The 27,561-nt window shown below is 52.2% G+C and overlaps 1 protein-coding gene across 2 annotated transcripts in view; it reads right to left on the bottom strand.

The window, feature by feature from the left end:
- The window catches only part of GALNT14 (polypeptide N-acetylgalactosaminyltransferase 14), a gene marked incomplete at its 5' end in the record, with an annotated part of 224,201 nt that overhangs the window by 22,837 nt on the left and 173,803 nt on the right, over window positions 1–27,561 (bottom strand). For both annotated transcript variants that reach the window (XM_082852068.1, XM_082852067.1), the window contains 5 exons: window positions 1,715–1,807; window positions 4,009–4,135; window positions 17,501–17,604; window positions 20,330–20,414; window positions 21,164–21,251. In XM_082852068.1, the coding sequence (XP_082708194.1) occupies window positions 1,715–1,807; window positions 4,009–4,135; window positions 17,501–17,604; window positions 20,330–20,414; window positions 21,164–21,251 (497 nt within the window). The remainder of the gene's footprint in view (window positions 1–1,714; window positions 1,808–4,008; window positions 4,136–17,500; window positions 17,605–20,329; window positions 20,415–21,163; window positions 21,252–27,561) is intronic.

The raw sequence follows: 27,561 nt of genomic DNA on the forward strand, positions 1-27,561 counted from the left end.
GGTGACTGCGATGTACAGACAGTTTGGCAACCATCGCCCTGAAACCTCGTTCCTTCAGCGGAGGACCTCAGACCAGCAGCCCGGCACCACGTGGGGCTTACAGACCTGCAGACCTACCGAACCAAAATCCACACTTTAACAAGATCTCCGGGAGATCTGTGTGCACATTAAAGTGCGAGAAGCCGACAGGCAGGAGGAGATGAATCCAGGCAGTGGGACCTCGATTAATGATCATTTATGAATGAATGCAGGGGAGAAGAGGGTGTCCGGAGAACAGGAGGCACACCTTCAAGATGAAAGAGACAGAAGGATGGTGCAGATACAGGTTCGTCTGTCTTGGGAAGTTGGTGCTATTTCATCTACAGAACAGAGGTGTCATCTTCTGTGAGTGAAAGGAGTGGGGTGGACTCAGCAGCTGGGGAGAGTGGAAAAGGTACAAATGGAGATTGAGGGAGAACCCTGGCCAGGCAAGGTGGCAGGCTCAAGAGGTCCACCAAGGGCCTCCCTGCGCCTGACGGCCAACGGAGTGGTAGCAGCACCACCTGATAGGCCCAGAACCGTTCAGCAGCCTATGAACCGGGGAGGAAACGGCACAAAGTCGGGTTCATCCAGGGTTAAGAGAACTTCACCAGGGAGGGTTGATAGATGCCCAACAGAGCGAGAGATCTGAGGACAACATCTTTTAAGCATTCTCTTTAAGCAAGAAGGTGGAACCCAAGTTGGAGAGGGGAGGGCAATGAAGAAAGGAGGGGTGGACCCACGTGGCCAAAAGACCGGAAGTTGGCTGAGGACTCAGAATAAACGCCTTGGGAGGCTCTGAGTAGGAGAAGTGGAGACAGTTTGGGTTTATGGTTTCAGAAATACAAATCACTTCAGCAGCCTCTGATTTAATCCTCCCGGGCAGTGATGGGCTCGACCTGTGGAGAGTAGGCTGCAAAAATCCCATCTGTCAACAGCCTTAGAATGACTGAGGGACATTAGATGACAAAAGCCACCGGCTGCCCCCCGCAAAAGACGAATGATAACATCAATGAAGTTGCCATTTTTCTCTACTCAAATCAACCCTGGGTTGGGGAATGCAACATCACAGAGTTTTGGAATCTGACAGGTGTGATCTGAGCCTTCTCCCCCTCCTGTAATGGTGTGATCCAGGGCAGGAACCTGAACCTGTAGAGGACCCAGTCTCCTCATCTGTAAAACAGGGGTAATTATACCCATTTCTCAGTTTGCGGAGGACTAATGGGCTATCTCATGTAATGGTATGTGGCCCTTAATTTCTCTCTCTGTCCTCTTCGACCCCCGTGAAGCTGGAGCCCGGCTCTAGAGGAGATCGCATGGTACCGTTCCTCCTAGGAAGGCAGAAGATTGAGGCTTGGGCAGCTGAGGATGAGAAGGAAGGAACTCCGACCTGGAGGGACCAGGGCTGCTTAGCCCAGCACCCCACCTTTCTATAAAAAGCTATAAACACCAGTCCACTGCACAAGGCACAGCTCTGCCACTGAGTAGATGGCCCAGGCTGCCCGGTGGTCATCCCACAAGAGCTGTCCGAGGCCCTGCAGCCAGAACTGGGCAGGAGCAAGGAGGCGCATGAAGGGAGAGGAGCCCCAGCCTGGGCCCTGGAGGGGCCTGGGGGCTCGGGAGACCAGCTGAGCACACAGGCCTGCGAGCTGGGGCTCTAGGCGCTTTGCACAAATAAAGCAGGAGGGACACTTACTTTCCAAAGGGTCTCTCCAGGGCGAACGGCCGGGAAGCGTAATAGTACTGCTTGTATTCATCCATCCACACCTCAGCTGTCCGCTTGGTGTTCCTGAGGAGACAGGGGGTGTCGGGGAGGGTCAGAGAGGACCTGGGACGTGTCCGGGTAAAATATACACAAGCGGCAAGCCGGCAGCGTCACCCCCGTGGGGCCCACCATGGTCCAGTAACACTACTCTGCCCACAGCGCTGAGCCCAGCCACCTCCACCAATCTCCAAAGGGACCTCTACCCCGAGACACAGGGTTTTAGTAGTCACTACATACTCTTTTCCCAAAAGGCACAGGCCAGAGAAATGACACCAGAAACTGAGCTTCTGTCGCCCTCAGAAAAGAAAAAAGTCAGGGAGAAAAGAGCCAGGAGAATCTGGTACATCCCTTCGGTGCCAGTACAAGAGGAGAAGGGCCGACCATCTCACCTCTGGCCGTCCGCGGGCACCGGCTCCAGAGCTCTCCCCTTCGGCCCGGGGCCCAGCTCTCCAAGGGGCCAGCAGTCACGCACGGGCTCCCACAGGTCACGTGCTCTCCAAGGGGCCAGCCACACACGGGCTCCCACAGGCCACGTGATTAGCTTGGTGCAGGTGTAAAGAATTAAGCAATCAGGCCATCTCGGTCAAACGTTTGCCAGGACTCGGAAGCTTTTAAAAAATCGGCTATTCGCTCTGAGTTTGACCTCCAAGGTCACAGAAAAAGAGACAGAGACCCACACGGAGGATGTCATTGCTCAGCTGTCCAGGAGGCAGGGGTACCAGGAAGAGAGGATGTGGGAAAACAATCTGAAGCCAGGAGCAGGGCTGAAGCAGCACCTGCTCCCCGAGGGCGTGGACTCGGGGTCTCAGCAGAAAGGCCACGCCCCTCCAGATTTCTGCCGCTGTGTGGAACAGAGGCATTCAACAGCGGAGCGTGGCACGCCCTTCCAGCCCGTGAGCCTGGAAGGAGTCATGCACACGCAGCCCAGCTCTTGGTGCTCGGAAGACAGCTAACAGAGCCTTGCCGCCTCCCTTCACTGGCCTAACCACCGGCAAACTGGAAGCTGCCGAGGAGACACTGCCCCACATTTCCCTCCCCTCCACTGACCCGCTGGTGGCACGCAGGATGCCCGCTGGCCAGGGCCCAGTCTCAAACACGAGGAACATTCTGGAGCCCAAGGCTCTGCCCCCTCACTCCCAGGCTGGCCCCACCGCTTTCCTGTGCCAGGCGCCCCCAGATCACCTTTCCCTGTAAAAGCCCGGAGCCCAGGCAGCCCTGCCTTTGCTCCTGTCCCTGCTGACTGGGTTCTCACTGCCCTGCCCTGCCCTGCCCAGCATGGGGTCAACTCTCTCCCTGTTCAAGCCCATCACGCCGCCACACCTGTCCACACCCACAGCTGTCCATACGTGTGAGAAACCGAGGACGGGAGAACCCAGACGAGGAGAAGAACACCGCAGGGGAAGCAAAACACCAAAACACCAAAAGAGGCGCTTCCCCCAAATGGACCAAGTGAGAGAAAAAAAGGGCAAAGTGGAAATAAATGGGGAGTGAGCTGTCAGGTGACAAGAGACAAGGGGAGACGAAGCTGGAGGACCAGAAGAAGAAAAGGAGAAAGAGATTAAGGAATTATTTTTAAAGAAAAGGAGAAAGGTTGAAGAAAAAAATCACGGAAAGCAGAAGGGCGTATGGAAGGAGGGAGGGAGCAGGAATAGGCAAGTGGGCACCGCTGGGTCACTGAGACCCCAGGATCTTCGTCCTGTCCCCAGGCAGGAGATGGCAAGTCCCAGGAAAGGAGCCCAGGGCCGCAGGGCCTGTGCCAGCCTGGCTGCTTCTGTGCACCCTCGAGGCCCTGGAGCAGTCAGGTGGGTTGTACCTACTTGTGTCTCCCCGTTCCCGAATCTTCCCAAGGGCCTTTCCCCTGGTGACCCAGCTTGAAGGTGGGAGCAGCGGATCTTCTAGAACTCAGGGGCAAAACGGTCACCCTTCCCCCACCCCAAACAACCCAAAACACCCAGGGCCCTGAGCCCTGCAGGATGACGCTGCCCAGTGACTTGAAGCCCCCAAGGCTACATGTGGGGCCTTGGAAGCCAACAGTGGAGAACAGCCTTGGGGCTTCCAGCCTGAAGCTGGACGGGCAGGCCTGACCTCTCCTGCTCAGGCAGCAGCCCAGCGAGCAGGACCCACAGCCCCTGCCCATCCAGAACACGCAGGCGACCTCCCAGAGAACCCAGGGCAGCAGCAACCCATCACCACAAAAGCCCTCGGCCACTGCAGCACACACTTACTTTATATACGTGTTGGCATTTCCATCTGGGAAAACATACGGGTGCTTCTTCCGGAAGACGTGGCCCACTCGGCTGCAGGGGACGATCTCTAGGCTGCCCCCGCACATCCACACCCTGAAGGAGATTTCTGCAAGACAGCCATGCCCCCCATCACTGCTCTGCCTCCTGGACGGAGGGGCACAGGATGGCAGCGTTGAGACTCCAGGCGCCAGGGAATCCCAGGGAGCGGGGAGGGCCGGCCGCACCCAGCCTCGGGTGCGGCGGTTACCAGTGTGCTCCACTGGCCCAGCAACCTCGGCTTCCCGGCCCACAACAAGGATTGGTAACAACTCACACCTGGGAGGGTGGTTTGAGTTAACAGGGAAACAGTGGGCGGCAGGGAGGAGCACACAAAAATCAACTCCTGTTCCCTGCCCTCATGGAGGCCTCTGGAACACACTCAGGGGCCCGCACGGCAGGGGCCACTGCTGTGATGCTTTAGACTGGAAAGAGAAGCCTGGGGGCTGTGGGAGAGCTGCTTTTGAGCACGTGGAAGATGGATTAGACGAGCTCATAGGATCCCAGAGGGTTAGAGCCAGGACCGAGGAGAAAGAATTTCCACTGGAGACTATGGGAGAATTTTCTGATGGTCAAGGTCCAGATGGAAGGGGCTGTCATGGAGTAAGTGTGTTTGCCACTCTGACAGGCTAGCAAGCCACATGGCCTGGAGGCGACAGAGAGGACCAGTTCCCAGGGGGCACCTGGACAAGGTGTCCAGGACAGAGCCTCCCGACACTGAGACGGCAATTCTACCCACTGCAAGGGCCCCTGAATCTTAGCCTGGAGGAGGAAGTCTGAGCTGTAGTCGAGAGCTGGGAGCAGCCATAGAAAGTGCTGGAAGCCTCGAAGCTCTTGTTAGAGATGCTCCCCTGGGTGGGGATTTGCACACAAACCCCTTTTTCCCCGTTGGCTGCTGCTGCAGGGACCTCCGGGAACAGGGAGGGGTGGAGTTAGCAGAGGCGTTGGGACTAGGCTGGCGGGTGCATTTCTCCCTCGGGGCTGCTTCCTGCAGGCTTGGAGCAGCGGAATTGAGGGGTGGTGGGGGAGTATCTCTCATCACTGCCCTGGTTTGGAATTGCTGAACACTGTGAGGGGTTTTATTATCGCTGTTAACTCCTCTACAGATGGTGCAGCCCCTTACGCACTGCACCCAGGGCAGCCTCCTCGCTGCAGCCACTGGCTGCCCATCTGAAATGCTTGCCTGGCCCGTGCTTCTGCCGTCAAGCTCAAGCAAGAGGAGGACAGGATGGCTCAGGAAAATCCCGTGCCCATGGGCAACTGCCCCTGGAAGCGGCCCGGGTGTCCATGAGCAGGAAATGAGGACGCAGGTATTCCAGTGCTGTCCCACCATGTACGACGTGCCCTGCACCCTCCAGCACCTTGGGCCCCACTTCCCTGGGTTTCTTCAAGTGCCTGGACACAGATTCTTCATCCTGATCTTCACCTGCTCTCATACCCGCCTGTCCTCAGTCACCCTTTACCTGTCCCCTCCTGCCTCCTGCCCCGTGTCCCTGGAAGAGTTGCAGGCCAGGCTGCCTTGACAGCTGTCGCCCCCTGCCCAGGTGCCCTCCCAGACAGGCTACAGCTCACTTCCAGCAAGCTCAGATTGCCCTCAGAGTGGGGGCAACGTGGACACTAGGATGAAGAACGGACGTCTCAAGAGTGCTGTCAAATGATGGCAAGAACACAGGGTCGGGGAGAGACAGGAAGAACTTGGCTTTGGGGTCGTGGCCCCAGGTCTGCAGTAACCCACTAGCCGTGTCCCTGGGAAACCTGCTTGACCTCGCTGAGGCCAGGTTTCCTCACACGTAAAATGAAGATCATAAAAGTACTCCACAGGATTGCCGTTGCCATCAAATGAAATGGAATTTCAAGAATAACTGTGAAAACTCTTAAGTGTGCTGGAAAGCTCAGTAGCAGTTACAAGACATTCCTCTGCAGGCCGTCTCTTTAAGACGTGGACGCCAACGGCATCGCCCACCTGTGCCCACTTCCAACTTCCTAGATGATTCACAGCTTCCTGCTTCTGCCACAGGAGGCAGTTGAAATCTGTGGTACTTAACACCTGAGATTTTGACTCCATAGAAATCCATGATACACGGCGCCCTGGCGTTTGCCTGGTTGGAATCGGGGGCACCAGCCTGGCGTTGGCGGGGGATGATGAGCGAGCTTAGCTGACGGCCAACATCCAGCTCTCCACCCTGCAGTGATGCACGAAGGGGCGGAGGGCTCGGTGCAGGGAACTGTGATGGGACATGTGTGAATTTAGCCGCCAGGGCTAAGGTCTACTGGGCTCCAATAATCAGCTCCTCTCCAGGACCTCAAAACCAGAGATGGAGGCCTTGCTTACTGGATATAACCTACCAATTCTGTGCCGGCTTTCTTCCAAAAATATGCATACATTTCAGCTATGGTCTCTTCCTTACATGTATTCAAATGAGACATACGTCCCTCCTCATTTGCAAAGCAAATCTCTCCAACCTGTGCCTCAGTGCCACCCACCCTTCCCGCCCCTGAAACCCGTTCCTCTCCCTGTGCTTCCTTCACCCAGCATTCTGCTTTTCTCTGAATCTATTGCCCCCCCCCTCCTCTGCCACCATCATGCACAGACCCCACCTCAGAAAGTACCGTTCTCCTCTCCACCTTCCTTTTGGGCTTCTGGCATTCTCCACCCCAAGGCGCTATCTCTGAGTGCCTTGCTGACACTGCTTCCTCATCTGACCCCAACATTCGCTTGACGCTGAGGACTCACCCCTAGCCCACCAGCCCAGCTCTACTCCGGGCTCCAGCACTGACCTCCATGGCTGCCTGACACTCTGTCGAGGTGCACTGGATGCCCTCAGATGCAGCACGTCTTCTACCCCATCAGCATCCTCTAATAGCCCTCTGCAGGCTGCCTCCTCTCCTCCACCTCTAAAACCATCCTTCCTCCTCGTTTTCCTGTGTCTGTGCTGCTTTAACACATCAGAGCATCTCAGTTCTGCAGGGGAGGAAAGGACTCTTTCATTTTTTCCTGGGCTGGGCTTTGGTCCTCCCTCAGGCAGTAACTTCTTAGTCATCCTAACAACCCCACACGCGGTTCGGGATGTTTTTGACGATGCAGAAGCAGTCCTGATAGGACAACTGACAGCGGGTAGCTGGCCTCGGAAGCCCATCTCCCCAGCTCCAAAACTGCTGCCCTTGCCCTGACCCCATCTCACTCAGTGTGGACACGCACCATCAGCCAATGCGGCTGTGGACACGAAGCTCCTGGCTTCAGGGCACTCGCAGACGAACCAGAGAGACCAATCTATAACCAGCTGCCTTATCCACTCCTTCATCCAGTCCTGACACCTGCCTGTCTCAGCTCTGCTTCCGGCCAGCAGATGTTGCCCGCAGAGGCTGCAGCCTGAGATGCAGTAAGAGCTTCTCTCCTCTGGAGTCCCGACTGTCGTATCCAAGATGACCTGAGACACATGCCTTGCTGTGCCTCGGCCAGAGTCGAGGCAGTCTGGGTGATGAAGCTTGGAGTGTTCAGATCAGTGTAATGACCTTCAGGTACCATAGTGTGGAGTATTTAAAACCTAGGACATATAGTTGTCCCACCCTTAACTACACCACTGACTAAAGGATAACAATGTGTATCCTCCCAGGACTGCAGGCCAGGTCCGGTGAGTCACAGATTTGGGCTGAAGCCTCTGGGAAAGGCTTGTGATCCCGAGGTCCAAGCAGTGGGGCCGTAGACCGAGGTGTAAAGCAGTGGGCCTTCCACGTAGAGCCCAGACCCTCCACTTGCCATGTCTTCAGTTCCTGCAAAGTCATCACTTTCTTAAGTGAAGGAGTCAAAAGATGATGTAGGGAGTTTGTGGGGAGTTCTCACTGAGTCAGCACCCGCATAATCTCCCTGGTGATGGATGTCACGCAGCCCCAAATCTGCTCTGAATTCCAGGCAGGGAGATGTGTAATTATTCCATCCTCATTGGGGGCGCTGTTGCCTTCTTCTTTTAAACTTCAGATTAATATTTGGGAATAAACTACCCTCCCCAGCCTCTGTTCTCAGCTCTTTCCTTCCATTTCCTCATCAACTCATCAGCAGTTTTACCAGCGCTCATAAGCCCCCAACCCTTAACCAGAGCCAGCGTCTACCTGACGAGCCGTGATGGTGGACAGGAATCCAGGGGAAAGGGGACAGCTTCCTCCCCAGGAACCGAATCACAGCTATTGCTATACCACTCCTTGGCCATATAGGTCAAGTTGAAATCTCCTCTGATAGCCCGGTTTCTACACAAAGGCAAAGGGAACATTAGACACGGGCTTCCCTGAAGGCAGTGGGCCTGTTTTAAATGGAACCTCATGGACTGTATACAGACACATTTATTGTCTACACAGCATTAGCCACTCTCCCTCTGGCCGGGTTGAAATCTAGTGAGGACAAAGGGATTGCAGGGGACAGTGATGGTCAGTAAGAGACACTCATCCGTCCACACAGACAAATGTGGTGACAGGGACCTTTCCTTTCAAGAATCTTTACGTTCTCAGGGTCACCTGAGCTAGAAAGCTCTGTTATTATTTTTTAATGAGTACACGGACTCGAGTAGAGGCAATCTTATTTGGGCCACAAAGGATAACCTTGAACCTATGAGCAAAATTATGCTTCACACCATCTGGGACAATCAAGGTTGCATCCAGGTCCCTGACTTCTGAACAAGCAGTAACCACAGGCCCACCCTGGTCACCACGGGCTGTCCGGCTGCGAATGTCATGGCGGCACCCTTTACCTCTCCACAGTCGCTCTGGAGAAGCGTGGCCTTGAGGGACCGCACCTGGGCCTGGGGCATAGCAAGCAGCCCCACCTGGGTCGGGCGAGGATGACTTTACATCAGACTGGGTTGCTCTTCTCAGAGGAGGCCACTTTTCTCATCTTGAGCCCCTGAACCTGGAAAAGGTGAGGCCAAAAAAGAAAGCGAGAGGGACCCACTGTTCCCGCGGGTGTGACACAGTGCTCGTCTGACAAACCTGCTCGCCTGCAGCCCGAAGGCGAGGCAAGGCCACTGCTCGGGGCCTCATTCGTCTTCACAGTGGCCCTGGGAGCGTGTTTCTACTGCTGCCATAACAAATTACCACACCAACCCAGCGTGGGTTTGGTTGGGCCCTCTGCTGAGGGTCTCTCCAGGCCGCGATCAACATGTCAGCAGGATTAGGTTCCTTTCTGGGGGCTCTGAAGCTTTCGAGTTGATTCAGGTTGTTTGCAGAAGCTGGTTCCTCGCGGTCGCAGGGCTGCGGTTCCCTTCTCCTCACTGGCTGTAGGTCAGGGGCCCCTGCTACATCCACGCTGCCCCTCCCCCGTCACACCAGTGGCAGCCAGGCTAGTTCCTCCCAGGCTGTGAACCTCTCTGACTGCTTCTCTCCATCTCTTCTGACTCCAGCCAGAGAAAGTTCTCTGCTGCAAAGGGCCCAAGTGATTGGACTGGGCCCACCTGGACACTCCAGGCCACTCTCCCAGCTTCAGATTCAGGAGCCTTAATCACATCTGCAAACTCCCTTTTGCCGTGTAAGGTAACCTCCTGACAGGTTCTAGGTGAGGAGATGCTCTCCGTGACCAAACTTTACTCAGGCTCGCCCTCTCTCTGACTAGGCATGAACTGTTGTTCCTTACCCTCGTCAGGCCTGCATCCCGTTTTAGCAAGAATCCTGCTAAGCCGGTTTAGAGAATCCATGCCCCCAGCCTGCCCCGGCCCCCATATCTGACTACCCTGGTAAGAAACCTTAGGTCTCCATAGAAATTCTCAAATTTTTTGTTCTAGTTCTGTGAAAAATGCCAGTGGTAGTTTGATAGGGATTGCACTGAATCTGTAGATTGCTTTGGGTAGTAGAGTCATTTTCACAATGTTGATTCTTCCAATTCAAGAACATGGTATATCTCTCCATCTATTTGTATCATCTTTAATTGCTTTCATCAGTGTCTTATAATTTTCTGCATACAGGTCTTTTGTCTCCTTAGGTAGGTTTATTCCTAGATATTTTATCTTTTTGTTGCAATGGTAAAGGGGAGTGTTTTCTTGATTTCTCTTTCAGATTTTTCATCATTAGTGTATAGGAATGCCAGAGATTTCTGTGCATCAATTTTGTAACCTGCTACTTTACCAAATTCATTGATTAGCTCTAGCAGTTTTCTGGTAGCATCTTTAGGATTCTCTATGTATAGTATCATGTCATCTGCAAACAGTGACAGCTTTACTTCTTCTTTTCTGATTTGGATTCCTTTTATTTCCTTTTCTTCTCTGATTGCTGTGGCTAAAACTTCCAAAACTATGTTGAGTAAGAGTGGTGAGAGTGGGTAACCTTGTCTTCTTTCTGATCTTAGTGGAAATGCTTTCAGTTTTTCACCATTGAGGACGATGTTGGCTGTGGGTTTGTCATATATGGCCTTTATTATGTTGAGAAAAGTTCCCTCTATGCCTACTTTCTGGAGGGTTTTTATCATAAATGGGCGTTGAATTTTGTCGAAAGCTTTCTCTGCATCTATTGAGATGACCATATGGTTTTTATTCCTTAATTTGTTAATGTGGTGTATCACATTGATTGATTTGCGTATGTTGAAGAATCCTTGCATTCCTGGGATAAATCCCACTTGATCATGGTGTATGATCCTCTTAAATTTGCTGTTGGATTCTGTTTGCTAGTATTTTACTGAGGATTTTACACCTATGTTCATCAATGATATTGGCCTGTAATTTTCTTTCTTTGTGACATCCTTGTCTGGTTTTGGTATCAGGGTGATGGTGTCTGTCATACAGAGTGAAGTAAGTCAGAAAGAGAAAGACAAATACCGTATGCTAACACATATATATGGAATTTAAGAAAAGAAAATGTCATGAAGAACCTAGGGGTAAGACAGGAATAAAGACACAGACATACTGGAGAACGGACTTGAGGATACGGGGAGGGGGAAGGGTAAGCTATGACAAAGTGAGAGAGAGGCATGGACATATATACACTACCAAACGTAAAACAGATAGCTAGTAGGAAGCAGCCGCATAGCACAGGGAGATCAGCTCGGTGCTTTGTGACCGCCTGAAGGGGTGGGATAGGGAGGGTGGGAGGGAGGGAGACGCAAGAGGGAAGAGATATGGGAACATATGTATATGTATAACTGATTCACTTTGTTATAAAGCAGAAACTAACACACCATTGTAAAGCAATTATACTCCAATAAAGATGAGGGAAAAATAAAGAAACCTTAGGTCAGTGTAGCAGAATTCCCCCCACTTTGTTTTTAAATTAAACTTTTAATGTTGAGATAATTGTACATTCACAAACAATTATAGGAAATAAAATAGAGATGCTGTGCACCCTTCATGGTTTTCCCTAATGGCACCATCTTTCAAATTTATAGTACATGAATTTAAGAAAGATATTCACATTGATACAATCCATCAATCATATTCAGGTTTCCAAGTTTCATGTATATGAATTTGTGTGTGTGCATGTGTGTATTTACCTCATGCAATTTTATCACATGCATATGTCCATGTATTCACCAGTAAAGACACAGAAGAGTTTCATTACCACAAAGATCTCTCATGCTGCCCTTTTAATCACACCACCTCTCTCCTCTACCGCCAACCTCACCTTTAACCCATGTTAACCATTACTATTTCCTTCATAATGTTGTCACTTCAAGAATATTATCCCCCCCACTTTTGATGTTGCCTCTTAGTAATTTCCATTCACCGCCCCCCGCCCTGCTCCTTGCATCCAAATCCCCACCTGCTTTTGTTGTATTTGGAGCTGAGCCCCATACCCCCCAGCCCTGCCATTGCGATAGCCTTGACACCCATTGTGAGAGTCCTGAATAAAGTCTTTCTTACCATTTTAACAAGGGTCAGAATAATTTTTTCTCTAAAACGGGGATTAGGGCGGGGATGTATTTTGGCGGAGGCCCTTCCCCTACCATGGGGGTCACTGTCTCCACTTTAAAGACTTAGAAACAGTGAGGTAAAGCAACTTTCCCAAGGACACAGAACTGGTGATGTCTGCGGGATTCAAACGTAGGCCTGATTCCACAGCCCATGCTGACACACAGGAGTGTGCCTGCCCAACCTGACACAGCCTGATGTCCTTGGCTGTTCTGGGGATGGGGGAGCTGGCGGTGGCAGCTCCTCTCTGGGGCCCTCATCTCTCTCCTCAGCGCTGTCTTTAGTATCTGGGACGCTTTAGAAACCCCCCATTTTAAATCCAGAAATCCCATACTCTCCCTTCATATATGTGCCAAGGCCTCCATTTTGGAAAGGCACACCTCCTACCCCACCACTTATACACACACACACACACACGCGCGCGCGCGCACACTTTTACTGGGCAACAGGTTCCTTTCACCTCTAAAGACCAAAAGCTGAAGTGAGTAGATGTATTAGATATTTCCCATGTATCCTGTGTTATGAAAATTGGAGTTTAAACATCCAATTTTAATGCAAAACGACTTCTGAAAAATAAAAGGCTAAAAGCCATATTTCCCTAAAGCCTGTTCCTATGCTGAACTGCAGATGTAACTTTCAACACTTCAGCTCCTCTTAGAAACGCTTTGTGGGAATGACTGCACCAGGGTCGGGCTGCTCGAGTGCATAGCTGGGGTTGCCTTTCAAGTGGCCGCTTGGGGCCGCTCCCAGCAGATGAAAGTGAGATGGGCAGGCCAGGCAGCGTGCCACAGAGGATGGTCCCGGTCACCCTGGCCAGAGCCTTGTCCAGTGATCTCATGGACTTCTGTGCCGTGAAATCAAGTCGATGCAACAAAGGCAACTACGTCTGGAACACGCAGAAAGCCCATGTCTTGGGAAAGATCTTTACCTGCCATTGTTATTCCCCACAGGCTCTGTTTAATGCACGGAGACTGATTTTAAATGGAGCCTCAGAGCTGTGTACATGTGGTCCTTCCCACCCTGAACCCCCTTCCTGGTCAACCTCCTGCTTTGAACACACATTCAGCGAGCAGTTTCCACCGCTCCAGTCATCGAGGTCGAGAAGTGAGATGAATGTTCTTGTAGGTGGAAGGCACAGAAGAAAAAACGGACAAATACGCGAGAGGGCCCAGTACCAGTGGAGAGGAGAGCAGGGTGCTGCGGGGAGTGGGCAGAGGGTGGGTAGGGAGGGTGTCCTAGTCCTGGGGGAGGCCAGGCAGCCCCAGAGCTGTGATCTGTGGCCATTTGGCACTTGGTCGGGGGTGGAGGCTGGATCTCTGTAGATGGCTGGGCATGTCCGGGCAGTGCAGGAGGGTCTGTCAGTGCCTCTGGACTGAAGGCTGGGGAGGTGGGCAAGGTCAAGGAATGGTGTGGGCATTGTCTTTAGGACAAGAAGGGGCCACAGGGGGTGCCAAACCCGAGAGGGTGGGAGAGATTGGCATTTCCAAGAGCACTTTGGCGGGAGTGTGTGGGGATGGCTTTGAGGGGAGCAGACTGGAGGTGGAGAATCATTTAGGAGAGTAAGAGGGGGATGGACATGAGTGATGCTGAGGGGAGAGGATCTTCAGGACTTGGAAGCAAGGGACCCTCTTGCCATACACTGGAGCTTGGAGTTTTTACTCTGACATGCAGATCCCTTTTCCCCTCCTCACCATCTGTCCTTTGCAGGTGGACAAATGGGACCTAATCAGACTTAGAAGCTTTTGCACAGCAAAGGAAACCATAATAAGATGAAAAGACAACCTATGGACTGGGAGAAATATTTGCAAACGATGCGACTGACAAGGGCTTAATTTCCAAAATATACAAAAAGCTCGTACAGCTCAATATCAAAAAAATCCCGGGCTTCCCTGGTGGCGCAGTGGTTGAGAGTCCGCCTGCCGATGCAGGGGACACGGGTTTGTGCCCCGGTCCGGGAGGATCCCACGTGCCGCGGAGCGGCTGGGCCCGTGAGCCATGGCCGCTGAGCCTGCGCGTCCGGAGCCTGTGCTCCGCAAACGGGAGAGGCCACAACAGTGAGAGAGGCCACAACAGTGACAGGCCCACATACCGCAAAAAAAAAAAAAAAAAACCCCAAACAACTCAATCAAAAAAGGGGCAGAAGACCTAAATAGACATTTCTCCAAAGAAGACATACAGATGGCCAACAGGCACATGAAAAAATGCTCAACATCACTGATTATTAGAGAAATGCAAATCAAAACTACAATGAAGTACCACCTCACACTGGTCAGAATGGCCATCATCAAAAAGTCTACAAATAACAAATGCTGGAGAGGGTGTGGAGAAAGGGAACCTCCTACACTGTTGGTGGGATTGTAAGTTGGTGCAGCTACTGTGGAGAACAGTATGGAGGCTTCTTAAGAAACTAAAAACAGAACTACCACACGACCCAGCAATCCCACTCCTGGGCATGTAACTGAAGAAGATGAAAACTCTAATTCAAAAAGATACATGCACCCCAATGTTCATAGCAGCACTATTTACAATATCCAAGACATGGAAACAACCTAAATGTCCATCAACAGATGAATGGATAAAGATGTGGTACATATATACAATGCAATATTACTCAGCCATAAAAAAGAATGAAATAATGCCATTTGCAGCAACATGGATGGACCTAGAGATTATCATACTAGGTGAAGTAAGTCAGACAGAGAAAGACAAATATCATATGATATCACTTATTTGTGGAATCTAAAAAACATATATAAATGAACTTATTTACGAAACAGAAATTGATTCACTGACATAGAAAACAAACTTATGGTTCCCAAAGAGGAAAGCGGAGGGTGGGGGAGGGATAAATTAGGAGTTTGGGATTAACATCTACACACTACTATATATGAAACAGATAACCAACAAGGACCTACTGTATAACACAGGGAACTATATTCAATACCCTGTAATAACCTATAATGGAAAAGAATCTGAAAAAGAATATGTATGTATATGTATAACTGAACCACTTTGCCGTACACCTGAAACTAACACAGCATTGTAAATCAACTATACTTCAATTAAAAAAAAAAGCACTGCGTGTTCTGGCATGTAAAATGCTAAAAAAAAAAAAAATCCAGAAATGACTTTTAAAGTGCTGGGAGCTGGGCTCCCCTGGTGGCGCAGTGGTTGAGAGTCCGCCTGCCGATGCAGGGGACACGGGTTCGTGCCCCGGTCCGGGAAGATCCCACATGCCGCGGAGCAGCTGGGCCAGTGAACCATGGCCGCTGAGCCTGCGAATCCGGAGCCTGCACATCCGGAGCCTGTGCTCCGCAACGAGAGAGGCCACGACAGTGAGAGACCCGCGTACCGCAAAAAAAAAAAAAAAAAAAAAAAAAAAAAAAGCTGCTGGGAGTTGGCTATAGTATAATGGAATGTTGGAATTGGAGAAAACAGTGTTTCCTGTGTTAGCTGTCTGCAGTGCTTTCTTTGTGATTTAAAAACTTTTGTGATGGATTGTAAAATGTCTCTCCCACACCTCTCCCGAAGCCCCGCCCTACTTCCCTGGTCCAGTCAGCACTTGGTGATGTCAAACCACTGGGAAACCAACAAGAGGAGATCACCCTGGATGTGAGCAGATGTGTGTCAACGTTGCTATAAAGAGAAGGTACTGGTAGGTTGGACCAGAATGTGACATCATTGAAAGTAACACGCTGCCTGCATCCACACGTGGCTGCCATGGAAAGGAAGGACCACACGTACTTTGTGTGGGTCAAGGGGGCAGAACAAGGCCTGACTGATGGAAGCTGGGCTTCGACTTAGAAGAATTTCCTAACAACTCAACACAAAAATTCTCAACAACAGAACTTACCATACTGTGAAGCAGCAAACACATCATCATCAGTAGCATTCGAGCAGAGACTGGATGACTGCTGTCTATCAAAAGGGCTGCAGAAAGGATTCAATGTACAGGGATAAAGGCCAGAGCACATCAGGAAGAATCACGAGAGGTACTGGGAACGGGAGGACATCTGATGGGCTCTGCCCAGAAGGACAGAGACCTTGTCCCCATTGAGAACGCCAAGGGTGTACCCGGCTCCAAGTTCTCCCGGGCTGGTGCAGGCAGATCCCCCCTCAAACCCCACCCCAAAGACCCCCGTGGCATCCGAGGACTGAGTCCTAGTCAGGGGATTTGGTTTGGTTTGTGGGAACTGGGATTTTCTGCTTTGTTTGCCGAGCTTCCAACCTGGCCCCCACATGGCAGGACACGGACTTTTCTGATAGATTTCTCTACACTGCCCAGTTTAGGAGAACAGATGCTGTGGGTCAGGCCAACAGCCATAAATTTCCAGGAAATAACTCTTAATGACTGAGGAAGAAAGCCATAACGCATCCTGGAGACAGAGACAGGAGAAAACAGGGGCAGAGGACGATGCACAGGATTACCGCTAAACGCCAGGAAGAGCCCCATGGATCCTCCTCCTGGCCTGCGCCACCGCTCGGGGAGCCCGTGCCAAACACGCTCCCCGGCACCCAGAAAGGGGAAGGGGCCCTGACACCCCTGGACTCTTCTTCCTCTCTTGCAGTTTATGTTTTTATTTTTTTTAACATCTTTATTGGAGTATAATTGCTTTACAACGGTTCTCCTGTGGTTTATTCAACAAATAGTTCCGAAGCCTCCTTCGTGGCAGGCACCATACTGGGCAAGGGAGATAGCCGCGAACAAACAGACCAAATCCCTGCCTTGTGTAGCTTACAGGCTGGTCACCTCTTAGGTCTCACCTGCTGGAGGGAAGAAATGGTAACTAACATGTATTGTGTCCACATGGTGCCCAGAGGTTTTACAGACTTACCTGAATGGATTTCCACAGCAACCCCCAAAGCATCCCTGTTACACTTTTAACACACGAGGAAACTGGAGGGTCAGTCATTGCCATCATCTAGACGGGACGGGTCTCCGACTACTTTCTCCTGGATCTGCACATGGCAGCCCTACACCACTGTGGCCACACCTGGCCATGTGTTTACAGTTCTGGAACACGTGACCCAGCCCCTCCCCCCTCCCCCACTGCTTTCTCTGCGCGGAAAGATGAGGGCTTCTGCAGCGTTCCCCCAGACCCTCCTCACTAACCCAGTGCCGAGTGCTGTACGCCTAGACCAGCCAACAGATGTGACCCAGATGTTAATGGCGTTGCTGTCCAGCCTCCTCCTCATGCTTTTTATTCCCAGTCTCCTTCCAACTCCAAATCCCCATGTTCAGTACTCCCAGCTCAAGCCTGCCTCTGGCCCTCAGACTCGGGGCTCCTCCTTTGGTCTTTCCAGCTTTCGCATCTCAACTTCCCCCTCATGGTCCATCCGGGTGTGTTTCCCTGGTCCGCAGCATCCATGTGGCCCCATGGATAATCCCCCTCCTTCCCTCCGCCCTCCCAGCAGCCACTCTTCTGGCACCCCACGTGGTGTTCCCCCAAAGGAGTGACCTGCTCCCCATCTCCCTGGCCCTCATCCCAGGCACACATGGTCCAATGACACGGAGACCCGCACCCTAGCCCCTGGATGCGAAGACAGTGACTCACCGAAGTTCTCCCCGCCCCAGATGTCCATGTCCATGTCATATTTCCCCAGGTAGTCGAACCAGGATTTGTCCATCACGAAGAGCCCTCCAGCTATGATTGGAGTCCTGTGCATTTGGAAGGAAAAGAAGGAGGGTCAGTCGCGGGAGGGGGGCTGCTGCCGTGTTCTCTGTCCTGGTGGTCCTGATCTTGAGGCCATACTGTCCACTTACCTCAAACGGGAACATGCTCCAGGGCTTTTCCCTTCGACTGTAAATCTCCTGACCCTGCAGACAAGCTAATATGCTCGTCTGCACACCTCCTGAGGGGCAGTCGGGATTTGCTCAGAACCCTGGCTGTTCGGAGGGCCCGGGGAGCCTCCCCCTGGCTTCTGCCACAGGTCCTGCCCAGCGGGGCTCTCCTGGGAGCTCCAGTACAGGGAGCGGGGACCATGGGCCACTGACCAGGCAGAGAAGACGGGCTGCGGCAGCAGCTGTAAACAGCACATCCATTTCTTGAGACTGGACTCTCTTCTTTTTTTTCCTCTCTTTCCTTCTGCTACAGATTGAGTTTTATCCCCCGAGAAACATGTTGAGGTCCTAACCCTGAGTACCTCAGAATGTGACCTTATTTAAAAAGAAGGTCTTTACAGAGGTGATCGAGTTAAAATGAGGTTATTAGGGTGGGTCCTAATCCAATAGGACTGGTGTCTTATAAAAGGGGACATGTAGTTGCAGAGACAGACACGCACAAAGAGAAGACAATGTGAGGAGACACAGAGAGAAGACGGTCCTCTGCAAGCCCAGGAGAAGGTCCGGCACAGCCCTCAGAAGGAAGCAACCCTGCCCCCACACGGCAGGACACGGACTTTTCTGATAGATTTCTCTACACTGCCCAGTTTAGGAGAACAGATGCTGTGGGTCAGGCCAACAGCCATAAATTTCCAGGAAATAACTCTTAATGACTGAAGAAGAAAGCCATAACGCATCCTGGAGACAGGGACAGGAGAAAACTGGGGCAGAGGACGATGCACAGGGTTACTGCTAAATGCCAGGACGGCTAAATGCCAACACCTCCGTCTTGGACTTCCAGCCTCCAGAGCTCAAGACGGTATGTTTCTGTGGTTTAAGCCACACAGCCTGTGGTACTCTGCTGCAGCAGCCCTAGTAAACAAACACACCCTCATCTTCATTCTCTTTCCTTGGGGTCCTCTCCCAAGCTCCCCTCCCCTTGACCACTGAAAGAGATTCCGGAGAAGCCACTTGGAAAGGAAAGGGCTGCAGAGTCCAGCCAAGCAACCCGATAAGCACAAGGACGCATGTCTGCGAGAATCAACAGCTCGGCTGGGGTGCTGGCAAGCCCTCCGGGACCCCGCCCCTCATTCCGTGGGTCCAGAGGGTGAAGGGCGTTTTCTTCTACGTCAGACAGTTAGCTGACGGGGAGCAGGTCAGAAGCTCGGTCTCCCGATGCCACGACACCCTACTATCCTCTGGGAAACACTTGTCCTCTGAGGAGCAGAGATGTTCCCACAAGAAGAGAACCTGCCCCGAAAACCCTACCCCTGGGACAGAGAAGGGAAACCCAGAGGCAGCGGCACCATCACCGCCTTGACCTTGACTTTGTCCTGGTCCACTTGCCACATCAGACACTTCCGGCAGCAAGTAACCATGGCACTGGTGTGTGCTGCGTGGTCCTGAGGATGGTGAGAAGGTTCTGCTCTCCCTTTAGGAGCAAATGGCACTATCTGGCGTGCCACGTGGCTCCAACCTCCCTCTCGGCATCACGCCAGATCATGAAAGCTGGAGGAGGGAGGAGGGATTGGCCGGAAGATGCGACAGAGGTCCCATTGCAAAGTTCTCCCAATTCCCACCGTTTGTCTGAGTGTCACCACTCAGTTCTTCACAGCCCTTTGAGTCTCAGTTTGACTTAAGTTAGTTCAATGAAAATGATCAAACATTTACTCTGTGGCAGGCCCCGCGTTGCAGAGGTGCCCCTGAAGAGCCCAGAGCATCCCTGCAACCCCGGCAGGAGCAATCCCCGTCCCGTGGTCTTCTCTCCACATCGTGAAGCACTTGCTGGCCTCCTGACGTTCCCCTGGAGGCAGGAAAGTTTTAGATTGGAGGTTCGCAACAGGCCTGGGACACGTGCACCCTCCAGTCTTGGGAACACTGAAGCCACACACACGATGCAGACACCGCTGGGTGGACCCCTGTGCTCTACTCTACGCCGAGCCCTCAGATGGGCCTGAACCCCAGGCGGCCACCTGGCCACTGTGCTATGGGTCACAATGGGGTCTGGAAGTGAGAATGCAGATGAGGACAAAGCCATCTGCAGCACCGCAGAGGCAGCCCAGAGCTGACGCGCCTGTCGTGTTCTCACGTGGGACGCGGCAGTCGTGTGTGTTCATAGCAGTGGCCATGCCTTGACAGCAGCGTCCACTTACAGCAATGGCTGACTCGACCTACCTGGGCTGAATCCTGACATCCAGCACCTGAGGGCTAAGGAACCATCTTTTCTCTTGTCAGAGGCTCAAACGGGACCATCTGGGACCCTCCAACGTTTAGCTGGAAGTGTAAATATTGACATGGCATGTGCGTGGGTGGACAGCGCTGGGCAAGTCCTCAGCACAGGTCTCCACCGGCCCCCATCCCTTCATCCCTTCAGCAGAAGTCTCCACGAGGACGGAAACCTCCTAAAATAAGGGCAAAGGCGGTGCTGGCCTGGCAAAGGGTCCTCTTGGTTTCTGCCCAATCGTGTGAGCATCTCACACGGACTGCTTCCCTATACCGCGTGACAGTGGGAAGGGCCAAGTGGTTATGAATCTGCCCACCCCTAACCCTTGCCCTGACTCACCTAATGGGCTCAGTGGGGTCCAGGCGCCGAGCCTTCTGCTCTGGTGTGAGCTGCTCCCACTGGAAGTGGAGGCTCCAGTCAAACCCTGAAACACAGCATCCACATGGCTGACTTGGTCTCTCTGATGCACCTGCAGACCTTGTTCATTCTGTCCCTTTACTAGAAGCTCAAGAACGTACCCAGTTTCCCAGGTGGTCGCAGGGATAACAGGTCTCACCCAAGCTGGTCGGCAACATAGCTGCCTGATTTCCCTTCCGGCTTCCTTCTTTCTCTACGCCCTACTGCCTCTCTGAGGCTTCTCTGCTGGGTGGACTTAGGGAACAAAGGGCACAGGATAAAGAGTGGGAGTTGACAGAGCCCCAGAGTGGGACCTAAGGGGACACTATGGACAGTTATGGAGTGTGGCCCTTGGCCAAGAGCCTCGGGAGTGGGGGCGTGTAAGCAGGAGGTCTGTGAGGGGCTGAATCACCCCAAACCCCTCTTGAGGAGCCCAGCACTCAGCCCTGGGCAGAACTGTGGTGGGCCTTGAAGAGAGGGAGGCACCCAATACTGAGATGCTGGAACAATTCAGGCCCCACATTGGAGGGGGGCCCTTGCTTCCCTCGAATCCTCAGGCCCTGGAGTGACCCCGTGTTGGAGCTAGAGCTCAGGGGGCTAGGAGTGACCTGCCACCCCCCCGGCCCTTCCATTCACAGTCCCCATGGTGAGGGCCACCCTGGGGCTACTGACATTACAGGATGCAGGGCTAGGTGATTTTTCTCACTTTCCCCCTTGGCAGCAACGACTAGGAGAAAAAGAAAGTCCTCACTGGGCAAGGGTGCTAGCCCCACTCACCCCCTCTAAGTTCCGTGGCCGACTCGATGTAGTTGAAGGTGTCCAGGTGGATGATATCGATCACGGGGCACACCACCCGCGTGTAGTCCTGTAAAAAGAAGGCCTGCACGCTCAGATGGCGGCATAAGAGAGCCAGGCCAGGGCTTGGTAGGGCCTCGCCCTGGGAGGGCCGGAGACTGGGTTCAGGGCCTTGACTGAGAACTTTCCTCTCTGGATCTCAATGTTCTCATCTATAAAATGGGCCAACAGACACTGCGACCTCTCCAGGTATGATGCCTACAATGCTACGAGCCTTTCCTTTACTCCTGGGCGCCTTCTCGTGGCCATGTAGTCAGGGCGGAGACACGGGGAGGCTGGCTGGGGCGTGCTGCACACTGAGAAAAGGGACGTCAGGAAGAAGGGGACCCCTGAAGTCCTTCAGTGCCATGGGGCTCTCAGGAGGCAGAGGACACAGTCAGCCAGCAAGGTGGCCTCAAGCCTGCAGCTCCAAGAAGCAAAGCCACACCTCCACAGTGGGAATTTCCCAACACTTACCTTCTATGCCTATGGTTCACGGGCAAGTTGATGCGTAGCATCTCCAGAGATTCCAAACTTGAGCTGTCACCTGTGGTAATCAAGCCTGCACCTCCAGCCCTGACTTTGCTCCTCACTTCCAGGCTCGGGTGGATGGCCCCTCCATGTGGACGCACACGGCCTTTCAGCGGTGCCTTCACCATCCTCTCCCCACACACGCTCCTTCCCTTGGTTCCCTATTTCTGTCAACATATCCCCCCTTCCTCCCCAGCGCTACCTTAAGAAGCTACACCTCTGCCCATCAACCGGACGGATCCTGCCGACTGTAACTCTAAAACTGCTTTTCTGAATGGATGCCGACTCTCCCTTACCCCCTCGAGCCCGGCGAACGTGGCAGTGGACTCCCAGCTCCTCTCCCCACCCTCACCTCACCCCTTTCCCTTTCGTTCTACAGGTGGCTGACAGAGTTGTCTTGCAAATCTCACTCTGTAGCTCAACAGCTAAAAACTTGAATTGCCTTGAAGATAAGGTTCAAACTCCTTAGCCTGGCATCCAAGACCATCAAAAACAGGCCTGTTTCTAGCTTTCCGGCCTCATTGCTTGCTACTTCCCCCAGGCTACCCCGCTGATAAGCATCAACGTCATCCAGGGGCTAGTTTCAATATCTGCAAGACAAATTCACCAGTTCTTGGGGGCCATCAAGGCACTGCGTATGTTTTTAAAATGTTCCTTAATTCTGGATGAACACTCCCGTACTGGTATGCAGGAGGGGAAACTGGGCTCCCATGGGCAGGATAACTGAGCTGTGACCAGGAGCCTCACTGGCTGAATGGGAATCCAGCAGCTGGGAGGAGACAACAGGCCTGGGCCTACAAGGCAGGACCACTTTTCCAATCCTTCGCACCTACCACCCCCGGTCAGCATGGGCAGGAACTTCTGTTTCTCTTGCAGTCATTTAATTTCCTGATTCAATCTCTCCCATAAATAAGGCCGTCTTCTAATTTTAAGCTCAGATTCACCGAGCACCCGCCTTGACATTCACAGACTTAATTTGGCCCTTGGCCTCCACACACAGCTCATCTCAACAGTGACAAGGTGCCTCTGAAGCCAACTGGCTCCCGCGAAAGGAAATGCTCATTTTCAATGCATTGCTTCCCCCTCTGGGATGTGCACAGATGCTTCCTGTACAGCACCTGCCCAGCTGCTACAGTGCTCTGGGGCCCCTGTCACCATGCGTCCGTGTGTATATACACACTGCACGCACACACAGCCATCCACCACCCTCACCAATATCTCCACAGAGACACACCCCAAAGATATTCTCCTGACTTGAACTCTGAAATGTTCTCAGAAGTTCAGAGACTGATCTTCTTCTGTGGGTCTGACAAAGTCCTCTTTTTGCCTTTGTCTGCTGAGTTTGGGCCTCTACAGCTTCACTGAGTCTTTAGGTAAAAACCCTTGTGCCATAAAGGATTAACCTAAAGATGCGTTTAGCCCTTGCTCAGCTCCTGAGAGGCAACTTCTAAGCCCTTGGCATGTTCTGCCTATAAAAGTGTCTGTTCACCTGGGACCCTGGGGTTACATCAGATAGTCTATGCTAACGATGAGGTTTGTGGTGACGGCCTTGGGTCACGGGGTGCCAACTCAACCTGACCCCTGGAGGGGCATGGAAACCATGGCGGTGATTAGCCACGTCTCTGTGACTGGCCTCCAATAAAAACCCTGGACACCTAGGCTGGGGTGGGCTCCCCTGTTTGGCAATGCTCCGTGCATGTTGCCACACATCCTGGCTGGGGGAAGCAAGGGCTGCCCGCACACCAGCACTGGGAGGGGACAACTGCACGATCGTGCCTGGAACTCCCCCCATGCACCTCTTCCCGCTGCTGCTTTTAATCCACATCCCTTTGCGGTAATAAACAGTAACCACGTGTGTAGCGTCTTTGCTAAGTTCTCAGTCCTTCTAGTGAATTACTGAAGCTGAGGGTGGTCTTGGGGACCCCAAACTGCAATACTGTTTATTTTTAATCTTTCCTCAATATTTGTAAACTGCAAGGCAAAATAAAATGCTGGTTGCTTACCTTGGCCACAGGCTTCCCCAGAAGCCACCCCATGGGCTCTGCCTCCAGGGCTGTGACAGACTCTGGGGTACTCTTCTGTAAGCTCTGAGGGTTTCTGTCCTTCCACAACACGGTTGTGACAGCTGCTTGGCTCAGAGTCATGGAGGCCAGACAGGCAGAGAGGGACGTTTGGGGCTAAGTGCTATGTGGAGCCAACCTTACGAGGGGGCTGCAGAAGCTGTTAGACATGACCCCTCGAAGACAGGACACAAACCTCCCTGAGTGACCCTGGCGGTCATATCTGCTCCACTTCTGTATCCCTCAGCCCCAGGCCAGAGCCGGCTGGGCAGCAGGTGTTCAGCTGGCATTGGCTAAAAGAGGGCAGCTATGAACTCTCTCTGAGGACACTGTCAATGGCTAGAGGCCAAGCAGGTAGATCAATTACAGCTGAGCAGGATGGCCTCTCCTCACACAGGCTCAGGGATGGATGGACTCTCCCTAAAGATGCCCAGATCCACTGCAGGTCCCCACCTGTGTGCTCCCGTGGCTTTATCTTTAAGGCTAGGTCCACAGGTAAGCTCCAACGGCAGCTGGTGAAATCCCCGGCAGATCCAGAACAACACGCCCTCCCCCCTCCGATACAAATCCAAGCCCAAGCCCCACTGGGAGCCAATGGCCATCAATCACCCCTCCAGTCATACCTCTCTTCTTTCTCCACCATCTCATATAATTAAAACCACATTGTAAACGGGCAACCAAAGAACTTCTAGAGACGACCATTCACTCATTACATCCACCAGCATCACTGAGCACCTACTACGGTTTAGGGACTGTGGATGGTACAAAGATGAATAAGCTCTTGCTGTCTAGGGAAGGTGGTGGACAGGAGAGCAGAGGAGTACAGTGTGGGGTGTCTGCTAGCCTGGAGGGAGGGATGGGGGAGCGAGAGGGGGGTCAGGGACCTGGGTTCCCATTCTGGTTCTGACATCTAGAATAGGTTTTTTTTGTTGTTTGTTTTTGTTTTTTTGCGGTATGCGGGCCTCTCACTGTTATGGCCTCTCCCGTTGCAGAGCACAGGCTCCGGACGCGCAGGCTCAGCGGCCATAGCTCACGGGCCCAGCCGCTCCGCGGCATGTGGGATCTTCCCGGACCGGGGCGTGAACCCGTGTCCCCTGCATCGGCAGGCGGACTCTCAACCACTGCGCCACCAGGGAAGCCCTAGAATACGTTTGACCTTAAGCAAATCAGCACACTCTGAGGAACTCTGTTTCTTCATCTATGAAGTAAAGGCAAATTATAATTTGCAAAACTATCCTGCCTTCCTAACAGGGCTTTTGGAAGGAACAAGAAAGGAAGCATGTGAAAGGGCTCTGAAGCATATGTAAGCCATTATTTGTATCAATTTGCCAAATGCTACAGGGATTGAAATTTCTTAAAATCTCTTCTTCCTGCTAAAGGAATATGTAGATAAGGGTGGCAGGGAAGAAGCCTCTGTTTAAAAAACCCTAACAACTTGGTGCTTGTTTCAAGTATCATCATGTAATTGAAGGGAAGGAAGGGAAATCAAAGAGATTTTCCATGTGGAAAACACCAGCTGAGGACAGCTTCTGACAGCTCAAGCCCAACCTCTTCCTTATCTATTTCTATTTTTGAAAATCCCAAACTCCAATTACAGCTTAAAATTTCCACTTCCACTCACAAGATCAAATCACGTTTTACTCTGAGATGAGACACATACGAGACACGTGGAAACAGAGGCTGACACACGCCCACACTCCCCATCCTGAAGGGGATGTCTCAGCAGAACCATCTCGTTATCAAGAGTCGGGGTCTGGTGAAAACCTCTGCAGGTGAGGGTGGGACCACAGTCTGGGGTTTGTCTGAGCAACCCTCTGCCATGAAAGCTTTAGGTCAGACAGTGGTGGGCACTGGGAGCTTGGCCTGGGGGGCTGAGCCCACTCTTGGGGCCGCATGACTCCTAGAGGAGGACTGCTGTGCAGGGATACACAAGAGAGCATTTTTTCAAAGAGGCCTTCAGAGATGGACTCAGCGCCACGGGGAAGGAAAGGGCCTCCAGGTTCATTAAGGCTGCCCGAGGAAAGCATCCTGCAGGGACACATCAGCCTGGAGGTCCTTATAGGTCAAACACCGAATTACCACACAACCCAGCAATTCCACTCCTTGGTATGTACCCCAAAGAATTGAAAGCAGGTACTCAGAGGAAAACCTGTATACAAATGTTTGTAGCAGCATTATTCACAATGGTTAAAAAGGCAGAAACAACCCCAATGTCCATCAGTGGGTGAGTAGATAAACAAAATGTGGTGTATACTGTGACACTGTGATAAGAAAAGAAATCTGAATTTAGCCTCTGTTCCTCCTAAAACTCTTGGAATTTCCTGACTGATTGGGGGTGACAGGAGTATCTTTTGTTCTCATAATAAGCCGTTTTCACTCTTTCTGAGTGTATACTAATGAGGGGACTCTTGGAGGAGGGGGGGCTGGTTCCCAGAGGAACCATGTGATTAAAGGGCTGGAAATTGCAGCCCCACGCCCAACCCCCTCACATTCCCTTCCCCATTTTCCCCCCACCTCCAAGGAGAGGAGAGACGCTGGAGATTGAGCTCAACCACCAATGGCCAATGATTTCATCAACCATGCCTATGTAAAGAAACCTCCATGAAAACCCTAAACAACACGGTTTGAAGAGTTTCCGGGTTTACTAAGAGTGGACTTGAGGACACGGGGAGGGGAAAGGGTAAGCTGGGACAAAGTGAGAGAGTGGCATGGACATATCTACACTACCAAATGTAAAAGAGATAGCTAGTGGAAAGCAGCCGCATAGCACAGGGAGATCAGCTCGGTGCTTTGTGACCACCTAGAGGGGTGGGATAGGGAGGGTGGGAGGGAGGGAGACACAAGAGGGAAGAGATGTGGGGATATATGTATATGTATAACTGATTCACTTTGTTATAAAGCAGAAACTAACACACCATTGTAAAGCAATTATACTCCAATAAAGATGTTAAAAAAAAAAAGTTTCCGGGTTGGGGAAGAAAGCAGGGTGTGGATTCCTTTTCCATGGTCCATCCCAACTCTCCCTCGAAACTCTGCCCAAAATAGGTGTTCGATAAATGTCTGGTAGTTAACTTAGAGGCACGAAGCGAGCCCGTTTTCCTCCTATTCCAACCTTATCACCTCCCGTTGCATCTAGTTTCGTATTATTATTATCATTTCCAAACACTGAGCACCTGACTCTGTGACCACAGTGAGGTGATTGGTGCCGCCCTGGGTTTGTCATCTGTTAAGGGAGACAGAGAACTAAACCCAGAAAAGGAAGTTGTAGGGCTAAGTGGGCAATTCTTGCTGGGAGTGATCCCAGCTGGCCACGCAGTCAGGAAAGACTTCCTGGAGGAGGGGAGATATGGGTGAGGCCCTGGAGAGCAAGGGGGTTGTGGAGAGGAGGGGAAGGGCATCCAGGGACAGGAAGGGCTTAGAGGGAGATGAAGCAGTGGGCGTGTCGGGCACGGGCAGGGAGGAGGAGTAGTCTAGCTTTGTAAGAGTGTTAGGCTTGGGGGCCTCGCTGCATTCGTAGATGGCGCACAAAGGGAGGGGAGGACGTGGAAGGGCCTCCAGCGCCGGGCCAAGCCCCTCCACAGAATGGTTTGCTCATAACCGACTATGTTTCCATCCAGATCTCTTCACCTGGTTATGTCACACACTTATACGAGCCCTCCCGATCTCAGAGAAAGTGGTCACGGGATGGGTTTTAACATCTAGGCCCAGGTGTGGGAACTCTGTACACCCACCGAGGTTCTCTCAATGGAT

This window comes from Leucopleurus acutus, assembly GCF_964270905.1.
Source record: "Leucopleurus acutus genome assembly, chromosome: 12".
Classification (NCBI taxonomy): domain Eukaryota; kingdom Metazoa; phylum Chordata; class Mammalia; order Artiodactyla; family Delphinidae; genus Leucopleurus; species Leucopleurus acutus.